General features: G+C 42.6%; 1 protein-coding gene and 1 pseudogene across 4 annotated transcripts in view; one reads left to right on the forward strand and one right to left on the reverse strand.

The window, feature by feature from the left end:
* Nucleotides 1–20,598, forward strand: part of SLC4A8 (solute carrier family 4 member 8) — an 84,961-nt gene that overhangs the window by 24,392 nt on the left and 39,971 nt on the right. For 3 of the 4 annotated variants that reach the window (XM_032492816.1, XM_032492815.1, XM_014565797.2), the window contains exons 2-5: nt 6,534–6,615; nt 15,782–15,955; nt 16,447–16,582; nt 17,849–18,009. In XM_032492816.1, the coding sequence (XP_032348707.1) occupies nt 15,811–15,955; nt 16,447–16,582; nt 17,849–18,009 (442 nt within the window). In that variant the 5' untranslated portion in view covers nt 6,534–6,615; nt 15,782–15,810. The remainder of the gene's footprint in view (nt 1–6,533; nt 6,616–15,781; nt 15,956–16,446; nt 16,583–17,848; nt 18,010–20,598) is intronic. The other variant, XM_006192431.3, reaches the window with a different exon arrangement.
* Nucleotides 10,336–10,802, reverse strand: LOC102519278 (annotated as a pseudogene).

A 20,598-nucleotide genomic window follows, 5' to 3' on the forward strand; every position in this document is an offset into this window, starting at 1 on the left:
GCAGAGACTTCCTCCTCTGAAGTCTTGAACCCATCAAAGCCATTGTGAGAGCTGGAATCATCTTCATCTAAACTCCTGTTAATGTTGACGTTTTGACCTCTTCCCACAAATCAGTAATGTACTTAATGGCATCTGGATTGGTGAATCCTTTCCAGAAGGTTTTCAGTTCACTTTGCCCAGATCCATCAGAGGAATCACTATCTATGGCAGCTACAGCCTTATGAAATGTATTTCTTTTTTTTTCCTATTTTTTTTAAATTTAAAAAAATTTTTTAATAGAGGTAGTTGGGATTGAACCCACGATCTCATGCATGCTAAGCATATGCTCTACCACTGAGTTATACCCATCCCCCACAAAATGTATTTCTTAAATAATAAGACTTGAAAGTCAAAATGACTCCTTGATCCATGGGCTACAGAATGGGTGTTGTGTTAGCAGACACGAAAACAACACAAATTTTATTGTACTTCTCGATCAGAGCTCTTGGATGACCAGGTGCATTGTCAAAGAACAGTAGTGTTTTGAAAGGAATCTTTTTTTCTGAGTAGTAGGTCTCAACAATGGGCCTAAAATATTCAGTAAACCATTTGTCAACATATGTGCCATCATCCAGGCTTTGTTCTTTCATTGAAAGAACACAGGAAGAGTAGATTTAACATAATTCTGAATGGCCCTAGGATTTTGGGATGGTAAATGAGCATTGGTTTCAACTTAAAGTCACCAGCTGCATTAGCCCCTGACAAGAGTCAGCCTGTCCTCTGCAACTTTGAAACCAGGCGTTGACTTCTCTCTAGCTATGCAAGTCCTGAGGGCGTCTTCTTCCAATATAAGGCTGTTTTGTCTACATTGAAAAATCTATTGTTTGATGTAGCCACTTTCATTCATTATCTGAGTGAGCTAGATCTTCTGGATAACTTGCTGCTTCACTGTACTTTTATGTTATAGAGATGGCTTCTTTCCTTAAATCTCATGAACCAAGCTCTGTAAGCTTCAAACTTTTCTTCTGCAGCGTCCTCACCTCTCTCAGCCTTCATAGAATTGAAGAGAGTTAGGGCCTTGCACTGGATTAAACCTTGACTTAAGGGAATGTTGTGGCTGGTTTGATCTAGCCAGACCACTAAACTTTTTCCATATCAGCAATAAAGCTGTTTTACTTTCTTATCATTGGTGTGTTCACTGGAGTAGCACTTTTAATTTCCTTCAAGAACTTTCCTTTGCATTCACAACTTTGTATGGTGCAAAAGGCCCAACTTTTTTTTTTTAACGTGAATTTATTATTTCAGTTTCTGTCAGTCAGAAATTGAGGCACAATATAGGGCTTAGCTGCTTCTCTGCTTCGAGTCCCCAAACCAAAATCTACGTGTTGGGAGACTCTTCAATCCTTTGTGGAAGCTCTGGGGGAATCTGCTTCCAAGTTCACAAAAGGGCTAGCTTTTCGTCTATCTCGGCATTCAACGTGCCTTCCTCACTAAGCTTAATCATTTCTGGCTTTTGATTTAGTGAGAGACGTGCAACTCTTCCTTTCACTTGAACACTTAGAGGCCACTAAGAGGGTTATTAATTGGCCTAATTTCAATATTATTGTGTCTCAGAGAATAGTGAGGCCTGAGAATAGGGAGAGATGGGGAACAGCTCGTCAGTGGAGCAGAGAGAACACACAACGTTTATCTATTAAGTTTGCTGTCTTCTTTGGGCGTGGATTGTGGTGCCCTCAAACAATTACAATAGTAACATCAAAGATCACCAATCACAACTCACCATAACACATAAATAATAATGAAAAATCTGAAATATTGTGAATTACCAAAATGTGACACAGAGACATGAAATGAGCAAATAATGTTGGAAAAATGGTGCCTATAGTCTTGCTTGGTGCAAGATTGCCACTGACCTTCAATTTGTAAAAAAAACCCCACAATATCTGTGAAGTCCAGTAAAGTAAAACGCAATAGAACAAGGTATGCTTGTGTTATTATTATACTTAAAAATTAACAGTAATTCTTTAATATAATCAAATAGCCATCCAGTTGATTAAATTTCTGTGCACCTTATATAATATTTTTAAAACAGTTGGTTTATTTGAACCAGGATCCAGTCGAGGGCCACGTATTCACGTTCAGGCTTGACCTTTCAAGCGCTGGGGCTGATGGTGTTTGACAGTGGCTCTGTTTTCTTTGGCGAGACAAAGAAAGTGGATGAGTGTTTATTCAGTGACTTTAGACTGTGATTAACCAATCTAAATCAAGGAAACAAACAAGTTGATTTAACCTGAATTTTTCAAATGATTGACCTTGCTTTTTATATTTGACTTTTATAGTCTTAAAATCAAGAAATCAATCATCCCTCCCTCCCCCACTTCCTCCAGATTCCACTGTGTTCTGTGCTGTGTCAGGTGTCCGTGGATGGGTACTAAGCATTGTCATTAGTTGGTCCCTGCCCTCTGGATGTTACAAACCTATGGAGAGGCCAACATGAAAAATTATTCACATATATATATGTATATACATATATGAAGTTCTATGAGGAAATGTATGATCATATGGTAAAGAGTTTGGAAAAGTAACAAATATTCATTCGTCAAAATGTATTAGATACCACATACTGAGCATTGTACTAGGTGCTGGGTACATAATAGTGAACCCAAGCCCCAGGACCTACCCTCCTGGAACTCACAGGAGTGCAGGCTCCTTGCAGTGAATGGTAAGCGGCTCTGTTAGGTTCTGGGAGAAGGAAAAGATGAAAATACGTGGCTCCTGCTGTCCAGAAATTCATGGTCTAAAAGATAAGCTAGCAAATAAGTCTAAAGTAAAGGTAAGTTTTTTGGACCTAAAAATTATTCTTCAGAAAGGACTTGACTGTTCATGGCAGTCTTTACAACTTAGATGGAAGTAAAACCGACATGCTCTGAAAATTGACTCAAAGCACCTGTGGTCATGAGGAAGACTTTGATATTAAAGATGTGTTTGATGATTTTAAATAACATTATTTTATAAAATGTGAGAAAAGTAGTGTTTTTACGTTAATATATTACTTTACATGTCTGCAGTCTTTCAGGCTTACCTGTAAATATTTCAGGATGAATACTAAAAATAAGGATTCTTTAAAAAACAAGCACAGACCACCTCAAGAGAAAGCAGCTATTTCTTTAATATCATAAAAGATAAAATTTTCCAATTGTCTCAAATGTCATAACTTTAAAAATTATTTTAAAAATAACTAAAAAATTATTTTAGTTTGTTTGAGTCGATTCTAATTAAGTCCACACACTGTGATTGGTTTGTTTTAACCTATTGTTTTTGCCTTCCTCTCTCTCTGTCTCTCTCCTTTATTTATTTAAAAAAAGATGACGGGGAGAGGATTTGTTGTCTAGCTATAGAGCTTCCACAGTCTGGATTTTACTGATGGTATCCCTGTGGTGTTGTTTTTCCATGGGCTCTGTTTCATTGTATTTTCGGTAAATTGGTTTTTGGATTTAGAGCCTTGATAAAATTCAGGGACAATTTATTTGGTAAAATTACCTCATGTGTGGTGATAAGGTCTCCCTTTAGGAGGCATATAATGTCTGACTGTCTCTCTTTTTGTGTTGTTAGTGGCCCTGAAAATCAATGCAGTCCATTAGGGATTGCAAAATGGCATTCTAATTCTAACATTCCTTTTTCATTTATTCTTTTCTATAATAAGAAACTTCTCTCATCTACTCTATGGTACCACTCTGTGGGACAATTTAGGAAAGCCAGGGTAGAGTTTTACAGGTTTGCAAAATAATGAGTTGGTTTACTAGTATTATCCACCAATGTTGACCAATTAGCTAATTTTTAAAGTGATACTGTGAACCATGGATTTTAACATATTTGACATATTTAATCTGTTGCAGTTATTACCCTTATTGATGCTCAAATTGTCCTCTTTTTGGCAAGGGACTTCTCTAAGTTGGACCCTGAGTCCATTTGACCCAATCCTAATTGTCTTTGAGTGTCTTTTAGCAGAAAATGGTATTTTAAGTGACACAATCTAGGTGCTAATGATAACTCATTGCTACTGGCTGATCATTTTCTTCTAGGCCTTTTGTCTGAACAGAGCTAGGAAATATAAATTTATAAATTTTAAAACATAAAAGATGTTTTTAAAGATAAAAATGTATCATATATTCTTGTTGATACTTCCAGTTCAAATCCAGGACCATGTGGCTTTTACTTAATGTCTACCTTACAACTTTATTTCCTTTCACCCCTGCTGAGAATCCCAGCTCTCAATCACACTGAGAGTGCCGGACTAAGTTCACATAATCGCCCATTCATTTTATGTCACAATGCACAGCAGTCTGAGAACAATAACTCCAACACTGCAAGCAACAGTATGATAACTAAAAAGCAGTTTCTTTTCAAATTCTTTTTGTCCTTAGGATATATGTCACTGAGGATGTTCAGTCAGTTTATTACGTGTCAAAGTTACTTGGAATAATTTCTCTTGGAATAGTTATGCTGTTAGTTTGGCATTTTGTTTTCATTTTATTTTAGATTTGTGGGAGTTGCTTTTTAAATTTTAAATTTTTTTAAATTAAATTTTGGTTTAAAATTATATAAAATATTTGCAAAATTAGTTATATTCAAAGAAGTTTAGTTTCCATCCTTGTCTTCTTACCCCATTCCCTCTCTCCCTCTATAGGTAACTATTTAAAAAAATCTTTTATTCTCCCTTCATATGTTTGTAAGTGTAAGCAGATGCTTCTGTTCCAACACCCTTTCTTAGATAAAAGTTAGCAAATTAAAGTTTTCTCCACCTTGCTTTTTAAACTTAATATTATACCTTAGAGATTATTACATGGTAGTAATAATATGTGATGCAAAAGATGCCTATAAAACTAAACTCATAAATAAAATACTGTAAGTAGACCTTTGACTGTTTCATCTACTTCCCTAAAAGTTTATTTAAGTTGGCCCCAAAAACCTTTTTTGAATCTTTTTACTGGAAAAATGGATTGCCTTATGTTCAGGGTTGCCTTATTTGGGGGCACAGATGATAACTACAAAATGGTAAAATTAGAACCATAAGCTGGAAATTTGAGCAGGATCTGAAGGATAGTGAGGGTTTGGTGCTGGAGAGTTGGGGAAAGGCATGGTAGACAACCAGACGGTGTGGGCAAAACATGGAGGTGGGAATGTGCATGGGGCCCGTGGGATTGGAGGGCCTAGCTGGAGCTGCAGGCTTGGTAAAGGAAATTGATTTGGCAGGGAAATTAGCTAAGATCTTTTGTGAAATAACTCAGTCTTGTGAGGGTCTTGATAAAGTGGATGCCATTATATTCATTCTTTTAACAAAGATTTATTGAGAAGCTGCTAAGTGAAAAGACTGCAGGGTGCTAAGGAAACAGTGATGAGGAAGACAGATAATGGTTTCTCCTTTAAGGAGCAGAGACATTTCATTACTAAGGAGAACTAGAGTGTACTCTGGGGGCATATAAATGGGGGGACCTGGCCTAGTTCAGAAGAGGAGAGTCAGGGAAGGCTTCCAAGGAAGAGCATTTAGGCTGAGATCTATGGGATGTTGAATAAGTGTTAGCTGCTGGTGATGGAGGTGGGAGTAGCAGGGAGAGGGCGATAGTTCTAGGCAGAGGGAGCAGCACTTAGGGAAGAAAATGAGTGTGATTCCAGAACCGCTATGACTAAGGGCTGGAGAGTGAGGGATAGAGTGGATGAGAGGTGAAGGTGAATTTGAGAAAAGTGGCAAAGGAGGAGTTGATAAGAAAGGGAACTGTTTCCCTGAAGACACAACGTGGACACTCAATACATCTGGAATGGATACATAAATAAGTCTGAGATGAAGAAATGATGGTGCCATGGGTAGGAGTAAGTAAAAGAGCACAGGGTGTTGGTTTGGAAGAAAGATTAGTTTGGTTTTAGACATGTGAATCGGACACACAGCGTCCCAGTGGTTGGTCAAATACTGAGCCTCACACACAGTTTCAGGCTGTTGTTGAGCTTGCAAGACTCAAGCGTGGGAAACAAAAGGTAGTGAGCACTTCCTTGGGAAGTATGATTGGAGGAAGAAGAGGAGCCTCAGGATGAGACAGAGGAGCACAATGGAGAATTTCAAGGACAGAGATGTAAACAGGCTCAGTGCTGCAGAGAGATCAAGGACACCAACTTACACCAAATGAGACAAAGTGGCTGACACCACTTGCAAAATGTGAACATGAAGTATAAACGCAGAGGTAGAGTGGGAGGTGGGAAAGGCATGGGGCGTGCATTCCCAAGACCTGGCTCAGTCTCAGCCCTAGCTCTGCCTTCTACCATCTTTCTGACCTTGGGAAGTTAATTAAAGTTCTCTTAGTCTCAAGCTGCTTATTTATAAAATGAGAAAGAATGCCTGCCATGTTTGCAAAGTTATTGTGGGGTTCAAATTAAAAATATCTGTAAACAATTGTGTTCCACCCCCTCAGTGTTGGGTAAAGGGTGTGGCACACACAGTACTTGAATGAGTGTTTGAATGAATGTATGGTTCTTATTATGGCTACTTATTTATGTTTCAACAGAGACCAGATGAAGAAGCTGTGGTGGATCAAGGTGGGACCAGTACAATTCTCAACATTCACTATGAGAAGGAGGAGTTGGAAGGTAAGCTCTGCTGTTATGTGTAATGGGGGAAATTAGTGAGAGGCCGCCTGGTGTGGGCGGAGCAGCTTTGCCATCAGGAGCCCTGGGTTTGAGTCCTGACTCTTTCTCACTAGCTGTCAGACCTTGAGGGAAAATCCGTTAATTTCCCTTGGCCTCAATTTTCTCATCTGTTAAATAAAAGTAGCGGTAATAATACCTGGGTTACTATTAGGATCTAATAGATGGCATGTGAGAGAGCGCTTTGAGCACCGTAATGTCCAATATAAATGTCAATAAATGACCTTATTCCGTGACAATGTGAAGTACTCAGATCAGTTTATTGAGTCTTGATGACTGCGTAGAAATATAAATATACATATATACAAAATTTTAACAGAAAACAAAATACAAATCATTTTAAAAACTCAGTTTGGCCGTAAAACCCTGTTTTTATCCCATTTCCAATGTTTGCTCTTCCTATTCTAACTATACCCATTTCTGCCTGGTGTTTTTGTCTAAACAAGAAAAGGGAAAACACATATTCATCTATATCATGTTCTTTAAGAGTTCACAGCCCCGAGTTGTATACAACCCCCTGAAGTGGAGGGGAGCGAAGAGGCCTTTCAATTGGCCTCCTCTGTCTAATTGACCTTGTCAGGCTCTTCTTCCTCTCCCTCCTCGCCCACCCCAGCTCCCCGCGGGACTGTCGTGTGCTGTCCTGCTACTTTCCTTTTTCGCAGGGGGCCAGTTTCCTGATAAGGGGTGATGCTCAGTTTTATTAAGGAGAGGCTCGTGTCCATTGTCGCTTTAATGAGAACCCACATTTGGCTCAAAAGCCTTTGTGAAGTCTCTGCAGCATCTCTTGCAATGTTGAAGGCTGTGTTACAGCAACTTTCTAATGATTGAGACAGCATGTGAAATGTTCTCTCCGTACTGCTTGTTCCTTGCCGTTTTTTTCATCAAAGTTGTACAATCCCCAGAGAAAACTTGTCCTTTGGATGGGAGAGCGAAAGCTGTAGAGGCTGACTCAGCCTCTGGGTCTGTTACCATGAGAATTTCTGTGGGTGGCTCTGTGGAGGTCAGTGGAGTTTGGATATATCAAGGTCAAGCTTTCCAAGTTATTTTGACCAGATGGAAGAGGAGCCAAAGTAGATTTCAGCAGTTGGGAGAAAGTGGAAGAAGGAAGGGTGGAGAGATGGGAGGATAGCATCTGTTGAATGTCCCTTGTGTGAGAGGCATTTGATTAGGCACTTTGTACAAGTTGTTTTTTTTGATCATCACAGCAGCCCAGGTAAGTAAGTATCATCCCTGTTCTACATGGTGGGAAACTGCTTGGTGTCATCTAGCCTGATAGCAGGTGAGACTGGGATGGGACCCCGCTCTTTCCACTCCACCACACTGCCCTCAAGGGAGGAGGTACCCGGCGTTAACCATCTGACCTCAGTATCTTGCTCCATCATATGAACATTCCTATGCATTGCCCTGCCCCTCCTTCTGCCCTGATAATTCTGTTGCCTCTCTACCCTCTCATTCCACCGTCAGGGTACTGTTACTCTCAGTTTAGGTGTCCGGGTCCCTAGACCTTTGCCCTCAGCAAGGAGGTAACCATTTACAAACACACTCATCCACTTGGAGTAGAATAATAAACCTGGGCACACTCTCTTGGATCCTGAGGGCTGGGTTCCATCACAGAGGTCAGCTGAGTAATTGGCAGTAGGAGCATCTTCTCAGGAAGACATCATCTATTCCTTACACAGTCTCCATTTTCCTATAAAAGAAGGCCATCTGTGATGATGGTATTTCTAGGGGATAGTGTGTGGGGAAGTGGTCCTTTATACATAGACCTTTTTGAAAACCACAATCTTGTTTATATTAGCACTTAAAAAAAAAAACTACTGTCAAATGGAAGACAAATAGTGCCCCCTCCTCAGGCCTGATGTGGTTCTAGAGCAGCTCCGGAGAGGAGAAGAAGGAATTGGCATTTGCTGTAGGCTTGGCCATGCTGTGGGCTCCACCCTGACCCACTCTGCGGGTGGCCCAGGCCTCAGTGAGGCTGCACTCAGGGAGGTGTTGTCTCTTGAAGGCGTGGTATAAAATCAGTCCCACTTTGATGGAAGATAAGTAAGTTGTGTTCTAATGGCTGTGTGTGCCATGACACAAGGTTCTGCAGATAAATCTCTGTGCCTTCCTTCCCCTTTGTTCTATGCCTTCTTCTCCAGGTGATGTAAACCGTTCCCTCACCTATTTTCAGAACGACTTCTGAGATGTGGTTTTTGGACATTGTTAGAGACTATTGTAAATGTGGGTCTTTTTGCATAAATCAACTCCATCAGCAGGAAAAGGTGCATTAAACCATGATGTTGCTTTTTTTTTTTTTTTTCAATCTATGGGAAGAGTAAAAAGCGAACATTAGGGCAGATTTCCAAAGAGAAGCTCACGGGGAGCAATAATCCATGATTGCTTTGTGGACTCTCCCAGTCCCAGAGGAACACGGAGCAGTTGTTTTAGAAGAATGGCTTTTCCCACCTTTTCTGGCAGATCATTATTCCTGATTAACTACTAGACTTACGAATCCTAGAGTAAGTTTAGTGCCTTCTAAAAAGTTTTCAACAGAAGTAAGAGCTATTTGGTCATTAAAAAAAAGCTTGCATCTGCTCCACATGTTAGGCTTCCCTGTGATTATTGACTTGGAGTTAACCTGAGGTGCAGGGGATGGGACACCCGCCCGAGTGTGCTAACGAGTTGTGTGCACGTGCTCCACGAGCAGTGTGCATGGAATGCACTCCGCCTGCGAAGGCCCGGCCTCTGTCTGCCGGGTGGGCCTCACCTGAGACTTCTGTCCTGCTCCAGAAGGTTCAGTCCCAGCTCACTAGTGATTGCTCTCTGTGCATGTGTACATACTTATTAAAAAAGAATAAACACTGAAATCACATCTTCCAATAAGTTTTACTAAATGAATACTTGCATTTGCATGCAGTCCCCAGAGAGTAGATTTGACAATAACTGGAAAAAAGACTGGAGAATTCAATGGGAAGAAGGCAGAATTTGGGCAAGCTGGTAGGTAAATGACGGCGATGAAGACTGTGGGTAGAGCAGTTGAATGGCCAGCAAAGTGACCACAGGATTAGGTTAGTAAAGTCACTGGACTGCCAGAATCCCGTTGGATGGATTGGATTTTATTGGTGTGGTCTTCATCACCCAGTGTCCATTTGTTTGTCATCTTTTCTCATTTCACACAGAATATCCAAGTCCCTGCTTCAGAGTCTCCAACCTAGAAACTGATACCCGGTTTTCTGATAGCCACTTGGTCGTTCTTAGCTCTGACCCCTGCTGGGGCTTGTTTTCATTTTTTGCCTGTGGTTGGCTCATGTTTGTGGGAACTGATTGGACCAAAAAAACTTCTTAGCCTTCCTTTTCTAAGATTTAACCCGTGCTTTACTTCCTACAGAGCCATCAAAGGCATCTGAAGGATGTTATTCCGATTATGCCTCAGACCTGCCTAGTGAGAATTTAAATATCAAGCAAAACCATATGTTATTCCCTCAACAAACATTTACTGAGCCCTTTCTAGAGTCCCCTTCTGCAGCAGTAAGTAAGGATAGTGAGAACAATAGGACCATCATGTCTCCTCCGGAGAATGACTTAGCCTGATCCTTCCCTAGCTTTTCAACATTAGAACTTGGGCAAGAACTGAGAAGTCGTTTGGCCTGAACTCCTTGTTTATTTTTTGAAAAGCACTTGTTACCATTTAACGAACCTTCTTCCATGAGACTTCAAGCTGCCAGGACATGGACACCTCCCACCTGCCTTAATCTTCTCCTCAGCTCTCCTGCTGCTGACTTTGGCCTTCATGATGACAGGCTGCCTTGGGAGCTCTCCCAGAACTTTGTGGTAGCCCGATGGCACCACCTCAAGGCTAGAGCAGCCCCAGTCTTGTTTTGGGCAGCATTTACCTTGTCTACTCACCGACCAAGGTCAACAGTTCATCAAGGCTGACAGTTGGGCAGAAGCTCTGGTTCCCCTTTAAGTGGTAATGCCTCGTACCAACTTCCCCGAAGTCACCTGGCTGATATTTGTCAAGGTAGATCCTGGGGTGGTGCAGGCCACCCGCATTGCCCTGGGCCCCTGGGTGCTTCTCCTGCTGATGGGCTATGGCTGTGGCTCACGTGGCCCAGAAGTTTCTGGGTCTTTCTCAGTCTGGATGGCATGTCAGCAGCCAAAGTGATAGAGCCCTCCTCGTTTTACTTTAATAGTGGCAGTAAGTAAATTAACCAAGAAAATGAGATGTAATAACACAGGTTCTACTGCCTAATTACTGCCTTCTCAGTTTCTTTTTCGAATGTAGTTGAAAGTAGGTAATACTAGCAACATATAGCATGAGCTGAGTAAAGTCTTTGGGATGTGCTTCAGGGGACGTGGGGGAAGAGGAAGCACATGGTTGGTTGGCTCTACTGGACTCAAAGTCACCCCTCAGGGAGACTGCTCTTCACCTAAGTCCAGCTCTATCTGGACGCACGTGATTTTACAGCACCTGGGTCTCTATTTTAAGGGCTGGTTGAGGTAGTTCTCTAGGATCTAATTATGCTTTTCATGCCCCCTGGCTTCTTCATGATCTGCCCCTGCCTTTCTGTCTGACCTTTCCCCCTCCTCTCCTTTCCTCTGTCACTTTCCACTGTCCTTTCGTCTTGGAACCAGCCCTGCACATTCCCATCGTATGGTCTAAGCACTTGACCTTCCCTCTCCCTGGCGTGCTCTTCTCCCAGGTCTTCCTGTGGCCTCCCCTTCTCATCACTCAGATGTCCTTCCTCATCATCTGGGCTAGAGTCTCCCTTCTCCATCCCACCCCCTACCCCAGACACTCTACCATACTTTATTCATAATAATTCTTGAAATAATATGTCTTTGTTTTCATAATATCTGTCTCCCCTAAGTAGAATATGTGTTTTGAGGACAGGGACCTTGTGCTGTTCACTGCGGTATCCCTGGGCCTTGGGACAGGACCTGGTACAATTAGGTGACTCCAGCCTGGGTTGATCCCAGTGGTGTACAATAGGGACCTAATTAGCACACTATTGTGGGACATTATTAGTTAACAAATGGTATTTTATTAAGATGATATTCAGTTTAGTCATTCTCACACTTTATACTTTTCACTGATAAGGTCAGAGGTCCTGGAATCCCACATCTTAGCAGATGACCTCTTCTGGCTCTATATTTCTGTTACGATGAAGTTGCAGGGTGACCATGCTGTGTTCAGAGATCTGCCTATCAAAAATGTCCTGAGATATACACAAGTCAACATAGGCCTCTCCTGAGACAGGAGCGGGGCGAGAGGAACAACTGATTCTACCAGCTACAGAATATTGTATCCTCCTGCCTCTCAGCACTCTAGTAAATCTCTGATCTGCTTTCCCTCTAATCCTCACTGTTTCTTTTTTATTTTGCTTTATCAGTTGGGAATTTGGAAGATGGGGGAAGTCAAAGAAAAGGAGGGTAAAAATAGAGAAAGGGGTGTTAGAGCTGTACCCCAGGCCCCTATAACCCCTCTTGGAAGTGGAGAGCACTATCAAGGAATCCCCAGAGGATAAGTTGAGCACAGTCTTAGGAAACCTCATTGCTGGGGAAGGAAGAAGATGAAAAGTTGGTAACTCTTTCCAAAAGTCCTCTTATCCAGGAAGCCTTCCTGGATTGAGCTTTCCATTCTCAGGTTGGCTAACACCTTCTCAGTCCTCTCATGCCCTGGTGAGTATTTCATTTGCTCTAAACACATTCACTTTGGTTACATGTTCTTGTTGTGGCCCCTTACAGACCAGAGGCCTTCTCAGGTCAGGTTTTGTACTCCCGAGGGAGCCCTAAGGGGTTATGTTCCTGGTGGAGGCACTTAGGAGATATTCCATTTTCTGAATATTTGTGGAGTGATGACCATGTATAAGACACTGTGCTATGTTAGGTGAGGGGTTCTAAGAGGAGGAAGAAATTCTGACGTGGGGCTTTGGGAGAAAGACTGGCAGATACTTAACTGGAATGCAAGGCGTGGATCAGTGCATCAGAGAATGCTAGCCAAGGACTCTGGGGATTCTGAGGAAGCAGGCAGCACATTGGATCAGGAGGATCAGCAAGAACACCAAGAAGGAAGGTGCCTTTGCAATGAATCTTGAAGGAGTGAGCCAAGTCAGTGTCGAGAAATCACTGGCACATCTGTGGAATAGCAGTTTGGTTCAGGTAGAGGAGAGTATGAGGTGAGGGCGTGGTCATCTGCTGAGGCCATGAGGAGGGGGCGGAGTCAAACCCAAGCTGTTCTTTTGTTGGGGTAGATGCAGAAGGTGGACATTGCTAGATCTTTTTCTCCCCAGAACATTTATTTGGTGTGAGCATGTGTGGGATTTCCACTTTTATCTCTCTTGAGCTGATCACTCAGTTCTTTTAGAGAGCTTTCCCTTTATTTTCCTACTGAATGTATAATTTGTCCTAGAGGAAGAAAAGACTAGAAAGGAGGCTGGGGCCTGAGCATGCCGGAGCACGAAGGGTCCTGACTGTGTTGGAGTGAGCCGTGATTGGAGTGGTGCCTCAGGAGGTTAGTGTGTAGTGTTGAGTTGGTGGGGGAGACAGGCAGGATGCCCCTGCTGTGGTTAAAGTGGGAGGAGAGGAAGACTTGATGTCTCTAATCTATGGGATACAGCACTGAGGGGCACTGTGGAAATCCAAGGTAACCCTGAGGTTTCAAGTCTGGAAAGTTGAGAGAATGGTGATGCCATGAACAAAAATGGAAGAAATGAGTAGGAGCCTGATTTGAGATGCAGGACAGGGAGTTTGCTTTCAAGCATATTGAGTCACTGTAGATAAAGATTTAGGGGTCACTTGTAGAAGTGAACTTTGAAATCAGAAGGGTAGATATCACTAAAAAGGGAGAAGAAAGGGGCCAGGGGCCTTCCTTTGGTGGATTGTGGAAGGGCTGGGGCAGCAGTCGGAGGAGTGCAAGTGAGCCAGGGAAGGCAGTGGTCCAGGTGTGGGAGCCCAGACCACCAAGGGGAGGAAGAAGTCAAGGGACTGGGCTGCTGCCTGGGACATGGTGGGTCTCCAGAAAGTCTTTTGAATTGAACTTAGAGAGACAGGAGATGATAGAGATTTGGTGATCAAATGGTCTTTGGTGTCTGTGATAAGGGCAGTTTCAGAGGAGAGTGGCCACAGGCAGAGACTGTGGAACAAGGAGATGGAGAGGAGGGGGAGCTCGGTCAGTGGACCGTTCTTAAGAATGATTTGCTGGAGGAGGGGAGGGGATAGGCAGAGACTTGGGAGAGTAGCACTGCATTGGGAACATTCCTTCTTTATTTTGATTTATTTTTTGTTGAATGGAAGATTCTTTAAATTCTACATGACTTACAGTTTTCGAAAGTTTCACACATACTATTTCATATAATTCCATAATAACCCTCTTTCTCCCTACCCCTATATTGCCCCTCCCCCTCCCTTTCCCCACTCATAACCACTAGTTTGTTCTCTGTATCTGTGAGTCTGCTTCTTTTTTGTTTTATTCACTAGTTTGTTGTATTTCTTAGATTCCACATATAAGTGATATTTTAGAGCATTTGTCTTCTCTGTCTGACTTATTTCATTAGCAAAATGCCCTCCAAGTCCACCCATGTTGCTGCAAATGGCAAATTTTCATTCTTTTTTATGGCTGACTAGTATTCCATTGTGTATACATTCCACATCTTCTTTATCCATTCATCTGATGATAGACACTTGAGTGGCTTCCATACCTTGGTAATTGTGAGTAATAGAACTGTGAACATTGGAGGACACATATCTTTTCAAATTAGTGTTTTTTTTTCAGATATATACCCAGGAGTGGAATTACTGGGTCATAAGGTAGGAACATTTCTTTTTTTAGGTAAGAGAGGCTTGAGAAGCCCATGGAAGGGGTGGATGGAAAGGAGAGACTGAGGAATACAGATGGAGTGGGACTCAGAAGGGTGGAGATGATGCTCACTAGCCTGGCAAAGGGGAGAAGCTGGGGGAGGAAAGCGAGCCAGGCTGAGGTGAAGGGAGTTCACAGGTGAGGGCCTGTCTTCTCAGTACACTATGAAGTGAGGTCACTTGCTCAGAGGAAGGAAGTGGAAGTAAGGTTGTGAATTTGAACACAGTGACTGCAGATTGGACCAGCTCCTGTCGGGGAAGATGTGGGGAGGGAGCTGAGATCTAGCGTGTCGAGCAGCAGCAACTGGGCAGAAACGAGGGAAGCCCAAAGCTCTGTGTGTCCCAGTGTAGCATCCCTGCTGCTACTGATTCTGGGCTCCAGGCTCGCAGGAAGGCAAGGGAAACCAGGTGGAGGTGAGAGAGGCCTGGAAGTCATGAACAGGACAAAATAAGGTGTATAGAAAGAATGAAAGAGTAGGAAGGAGGAACTAGAGAGGACACTATTGGATCACGTATTTTCTCATGTTCCCCTCTTTTTGTAAAATATTTTTTATCTCGCTCCCTTATGCTCCCAGCCTTATACCCCTGATGATTTGTGACTAGTCCTTCACTATTATTCTGGATGCATATTCTACGAGGCAGAAAAAATCTAATGGAAACTGATCCTTGAATGTGTTGGCTGCTAAAATTGATTTCAGGGATTGTGTTAAGCATTCAATATACATTGTCTTACTTACTGCTCATGAAAACTCTTTGAGTTTAAAAAATAAGCTTCAATATTCCTTTTTAAAGGCAGTCACAGAGAGAATAGATAACTTGTTCAGGGTCACATGGGTAGTGAATGATGAACTCAAGTTTTGGACCCAGGCAGGTTGACTTGAGCACTTAGCCACTTTTCCAAATGGCCTCCCTTCCAAGACCTCCTGGAGTTGTCCTGGAGTGACCACATCGCTTTTTTTCAGTTGCTCATATTGTCATTGTAGTAGCAACAACCAGCATTTGTTTTGGCCTCTACAGTTTGCAAATCATCTTCACATACATTATTTCCCTTGATCTTAACATCACTCCTGTGAGGTTTGCAGTCACATACAGGATGGAGACCTCCAACTCCCCCATCTCTGTGTCTTTATTCCTGGAAGTCTTTAAAGTTTTGTCATTACAGAGCTGTGAGAAGACCAAGAGATTGTAATCTTTTTCTTCTCCCCTCTCAGATATATTAGACCCTTTTTCCTAAAGGAGCTCTCTCTACAGAACTTCTGCTTCTTTCCAGGTCATAGAACCCTGTATGTGGGGGTCCGGATGCCACTGGGCCGGCAGAGCCATCGGCACCACCGAACCCACGGCCAGAAGCACCGGAGGCGAGGGCGGGGCAAAGGAGCCAGCCAGGGGGAGGAAGGCTCGGAGGCTCTGGCCCATGGTAACACCCTCGCACCCTCAGGAGAGGGTGGGTGTCCACGGTGGGAGGCCTGGCAAGGCTGGGGAGATGTGTGGGCATTGGGAAGGTGGTCCTGATTATCTAGCCCTTCTGTAGACTTTCCCAGCCTGCTTCCAAGAAGAAGATATGCCTCTAAGAATCAAAAGTATCTTCCCGAAAACTTCAAAGTTCAGGCCCCCAAAAATCCATATCACAGAAGGTGAAATCATTTGCTAAAAAATTAACCATTCTTTGTGATCAAATTTGTCAGATTTTCAGTTTCTAGTGGATTTTCTTCAAGTGATGTTACTTAATGATTTTTGCCTCCCATGAAACTGCTTCCAAAGAATAGCTTTTTTTTTTCTGGGGATAAAGGAATCTTTCTGATCTGAGTTTGATCTGATTGTGCTCTATATGTTCCTGAGATTGAGAGGCCCCCAGGTGTGCTAAGTATGGCAGAAGGCTATTTCTGTTCTAAGTTGAGGCTGGGAGCAGACCTTTCTCTGTGGCTGAATTTCCAGACACACCATCTCAGCGTGTTCAGTTCATTCTTGGCACCGAGGAAGATGAGGAGCATGTGCCTCATGACCTGTTCACAGAGCTGGATGAGATCTGTCTGAAAGAGGGAGAAGATGCCGAGTGGAAGGAGACAGCCAGGTGAGGCCCTAAAATAACCTGGGTCAAGATTTGCTTGGGTAGCAAATGTGTACCTTTCAGCAAGTGACAGGCCTGCCTGCCTTTCATATTTCTTCGTGGGAGAGGTGATGACTGACTGTCCAGGGTCTTCTGTGGGAAGTCTTGGTGCTGGTCTCTTTGTGATGTCTCTGGAAATACCTATGCCAGTTGACCTTGAACCCAGAATTGATGACTGAAATACAGAACATTTAGGGGTTCCTCTCTCATTTGTTTGGGGCCCGGAGTGGTTCATGGGCTCTTGAGATTATAAGTCTGGCTTAGAAGATGCGCAATGGGGCCACTTTGGTTTAGACCCAGCCCAGCAGACAGCATAGGTCCAGCCTTTTCCTGCAGGTGAACCATAGTAACATTTGGGTTTTAATTTACTGAAAGTTCCAGAATTTTTGAGACATCCAGTGGACAATCCAACTTCATAGAGTCCTTTGGGATTATAGCCAGCCTGACAGTGGGCTTCCCTGGATTAACTGTGGAACGACTATGCTTATCTGAGACTCAAACCCCAGAAAAGCCCTCAGATTAATTAGGCTGTGTCTAGGGCTCCTCTAGTAACTGATGAGTGAGCCTTATGGGCGATACAAAGCCGGCATGCCTGAGACTCAGGGAGGGAGGTGAGAAGGCTCCAGCTCTCATTGGAGCAGTTCTTTCTGGATGCCTGCTGTGTCTGTGGATGTTTTCTGTGGGTAGAGAAGATTAAAGAAGCCAAACAACCTCATACCAAACAAAAGGCAATTCGTCTTATCATTCTGTCTTTGCAAACTTTTGAAGGTCACTCAGGTAGGCTTTTTTTTCTTAAAGAAAAATATAATCATTAATGTGATTTGTCAGTGTATTCAAATGATGTACATTAGATCTATTTTGTACATTGTACAGGTAATGTGTGCCCATTATAGAAAATTAGAAAATAAAGATAAGCAAAAAGAAGGTGAAAATTATGTGAAATCCTACTATCCCAGGCATAGTGAGGAATATAACATTTGATGTCTTATTCAAGTGTGTGTTTGTATTTTAAATTTTTCTTTAAATAAAAGTAGAATCAAACTCAACTCAATTTTGCACTGTTTCATAACCCGCTTTTTTCACTTCCCAACGTACCCTGAACGTATGGATTAGACTTCGGTGTTCAATATGATTATTCAGATATCTTTCTCTGTGGCGTACATTAAAAACTCTCTCCTGAAAATGCCTCATTTTCTGTCTTTGGCGTCTGGTTGTTTGTGATGCTTTCAGGTGGCTGAAGTTTGAAGAGGATGTCGAGGACGGGGGAGAACGCTGGAGCAAGCCTTACGTGGCGACCCTATCACTGCACAGTCTCTTTGAGCTCAGGAGCTGCCTTATCAATGGGACGGTCCTCCTGGATATGCGAGCAAATAGCATAGAAGAAATTTCAGGTAAGCTGAGGTGAGGGAAAACAGAGGAACTCTGGTGCCAGTTAAGGAGTGTGGGGTAACCCCTTATGACTGCTTGCAGAGTCCTGGGCCAGGGCAGCCACATCCTGCCCAGGTCAGGGGAAGCATCCAGTTCCCTGGGCCAAGGGCAAGGCTGGCTCAAGTATGGCTAGATGAGACTTTTACTCCAAGTTCAATTTAATTCGCAAACATTCCCTGGAGCCTGCTCTCTGCCAGGTACCGAGGGCAAGATTAGGATGTACTACCTGATTTGCAGGGCCCAGTGTAGAATGAAAATATGGGCCTATTGTTTAAAAAGCAGAAGACGGCCCTACAAAGCTTCTTCCTTTCTTCCATGGTCTGTCTCTTGACTTGTCAAGTGTTGTTTTATATTTGCTATTTCATTTCATGCATAATAAAAATTCAAAATTCAAAAAAAAAGTGTGGGGTAGAGGAAAGAAGAAAGTGCCTGTGTGTCCTTGAGCAAGTCACTTACCTTCCCGACTGCAGTGTCCTCAGCTGTGGGATGGGTTTCAAACTAAGAAATTGCTCTACCTATTTCACACACCTGTTTCACTTGAATTATGGAATTCAAGTGACATGGTGTGTGGTCCTCCATTCTTCTGTTCATTCCACAAACATGTATTTTGTGGGGGAAATAGCCAGAGCAATTAAATAAGTACAACAACAGAGCTCTGGTTCGGTAATAATTAAAGAAAAGGGCAACTGGAAGCTGTGCAGAGAAAAGAGGGTTAGAGTTTAAAAAAGATTTTAAAATATGGCAGCCAGGGAGGACGCAAAAGAAATTGAGCCAAAGGACCCCGACTTCTTCAGCAAGATGTGAAGAGGAGATGTCTGATGGAGTCTCCCAGGACAGTTCAGTGGTCAGTCATTATGTTTGGGGAACAGAGTTTGAGAAATACATGGGTGCATGTGAAGATTTTCCTCAGCTTGGCTCTGTTTGGCTGGACAGGTTAACTAAAGATTGCTCCAAACTTTTCTGCATTTGAAGTATCCAAGTAATTCTGCCTCTCTAGGGTCACATGGGGACCCCGGGAGGGGTCAGCACTCATGAGATCTTGTGTCATCTCCGAAGGCTCTAGGGGAAAGTTATTCCTTGCCTCTTTCAGTTTCTAGCTTATAGTGGCTCTAGGTGTCCCTTGGCTCATGACTGCATAACTCCAACTTGCCTCTGTCTTCACCTGGACTTCTTATCTACGTCTCTTATAAAGATATTTGCCAGTGTCATCCAAGATGATCTCATCTTGAGATCCTTAATTCCATCTGCAAAGACCCTTTTTACAAGTAAGATCATGTTCACAGGTTCTGGGGGTTAGTATCTAGATGTATCTTTTGAGGGGTCCATCATTCAACACACTACAAAGTCAAGAGGGGAGAGAGTTTCAATTCATCAGTGTCAAATGCTGTAGAGAGGTCAGGTTAGATAAGGACTAGAAACATCCAACAGATTTAACAACTGGAAGTTGTTGATGATTTTATCAAAAGCAATTTCATTCAGGTGGCCAAATTGCAGGGGTCTGAGGAATTTTTCTTTTGAGAATTTTAAGTGGAGAAAGAAAGAGGGGTGGGGGAGAGAGCACAGTAGGTAAAGGGAGGTCTGGAGTGGACATTCTTTTTTTCCCCAAGATGAAGGATCCTGAAGATGTTTATAATATGGGGCAATCAATCAATTTAACCAGTCAATATGAAGGTTAAAGATAGAGAAACATGGATCTTTGGCTTGAATGTTTGAAAAAGATTTTCTTTATTGCTTTTAGCACTTGGGTAGTCATGGATGGAATTAGAGTTGAGAACAGGTTGGAATTTGGGGGAGGCAGGGGAGAGGTAGGTATGTAGGATTGAAGTGAAACTGCTGTGGTTCTTCACATTAGATACCTGAGGTGTTCATGTTAGTGATAAGATTGAACAGAGTCAAGTGTTTACTGTGAATTAACACTTTATATATATTATCTCATTAATTTTTCTTGACAACCTTCTAAGGTAGGTGATAATATTAGCTCCAGGTTACAGATGAGCAAACCGAGGCACAGAGAGGTTATGTAACTTGCCCAAGATCACACAGCTAGAAAGTGGTAGAAATGGGGTAGAATTTGGGCCTTTAGCTCTAGAACCCACACAGTTAACTGCTGTGCTGACTGCCTCTTAATAGCAGGTATTGGAATTTTTTCCCCCTCAACTCTGCTGGGCTTGGCAGGTAAAGGTTGATGCTTGGTGATAATTGTCTGGGGTGCTTAATCAGGAACAACTTAATTATTCTTATACGGTCCACCTTCAAATAGTCATTTGGAGTTCTACAGTCATAGTTTCTCATGACAATCACAGCAATTTAAAAATCTGGGAGGAAGGGAATGTAGAGGAACTTTGACAGATGACAGAACAAAATAGTAATATTGTGGGCTTTTGAGTCAGATACTCTTGGGTTTGAATCCCAGCTCTGCAACTTACTAGTTGTGAGACCTTGGGGAATGTTGTAGCGTTTGGGCCTCAGTTTCCTAGTCTGTAAACTTGTTATAATATAGAGTTTTTATAAGGATTAGATTAGATAGTTATGTAAAAAGTTCTTAGTATAGT

The sequence above is a fragment of the Camelus ferus genome, chromosome 12, assembly GCF_009834535.1.
Source record: "Camelus ferus isolate YT-003-E chromosome 12, BCGSAC_Cfer_1.0, whole genome shotgun sequence".
NCBI classification, from domain to species: domain Eukaryota; kingdom Metazoa; phylum Chordata; class Mammalia; order Artiodactyla; family Camelidae; genus Camelus; species Camelus ferus.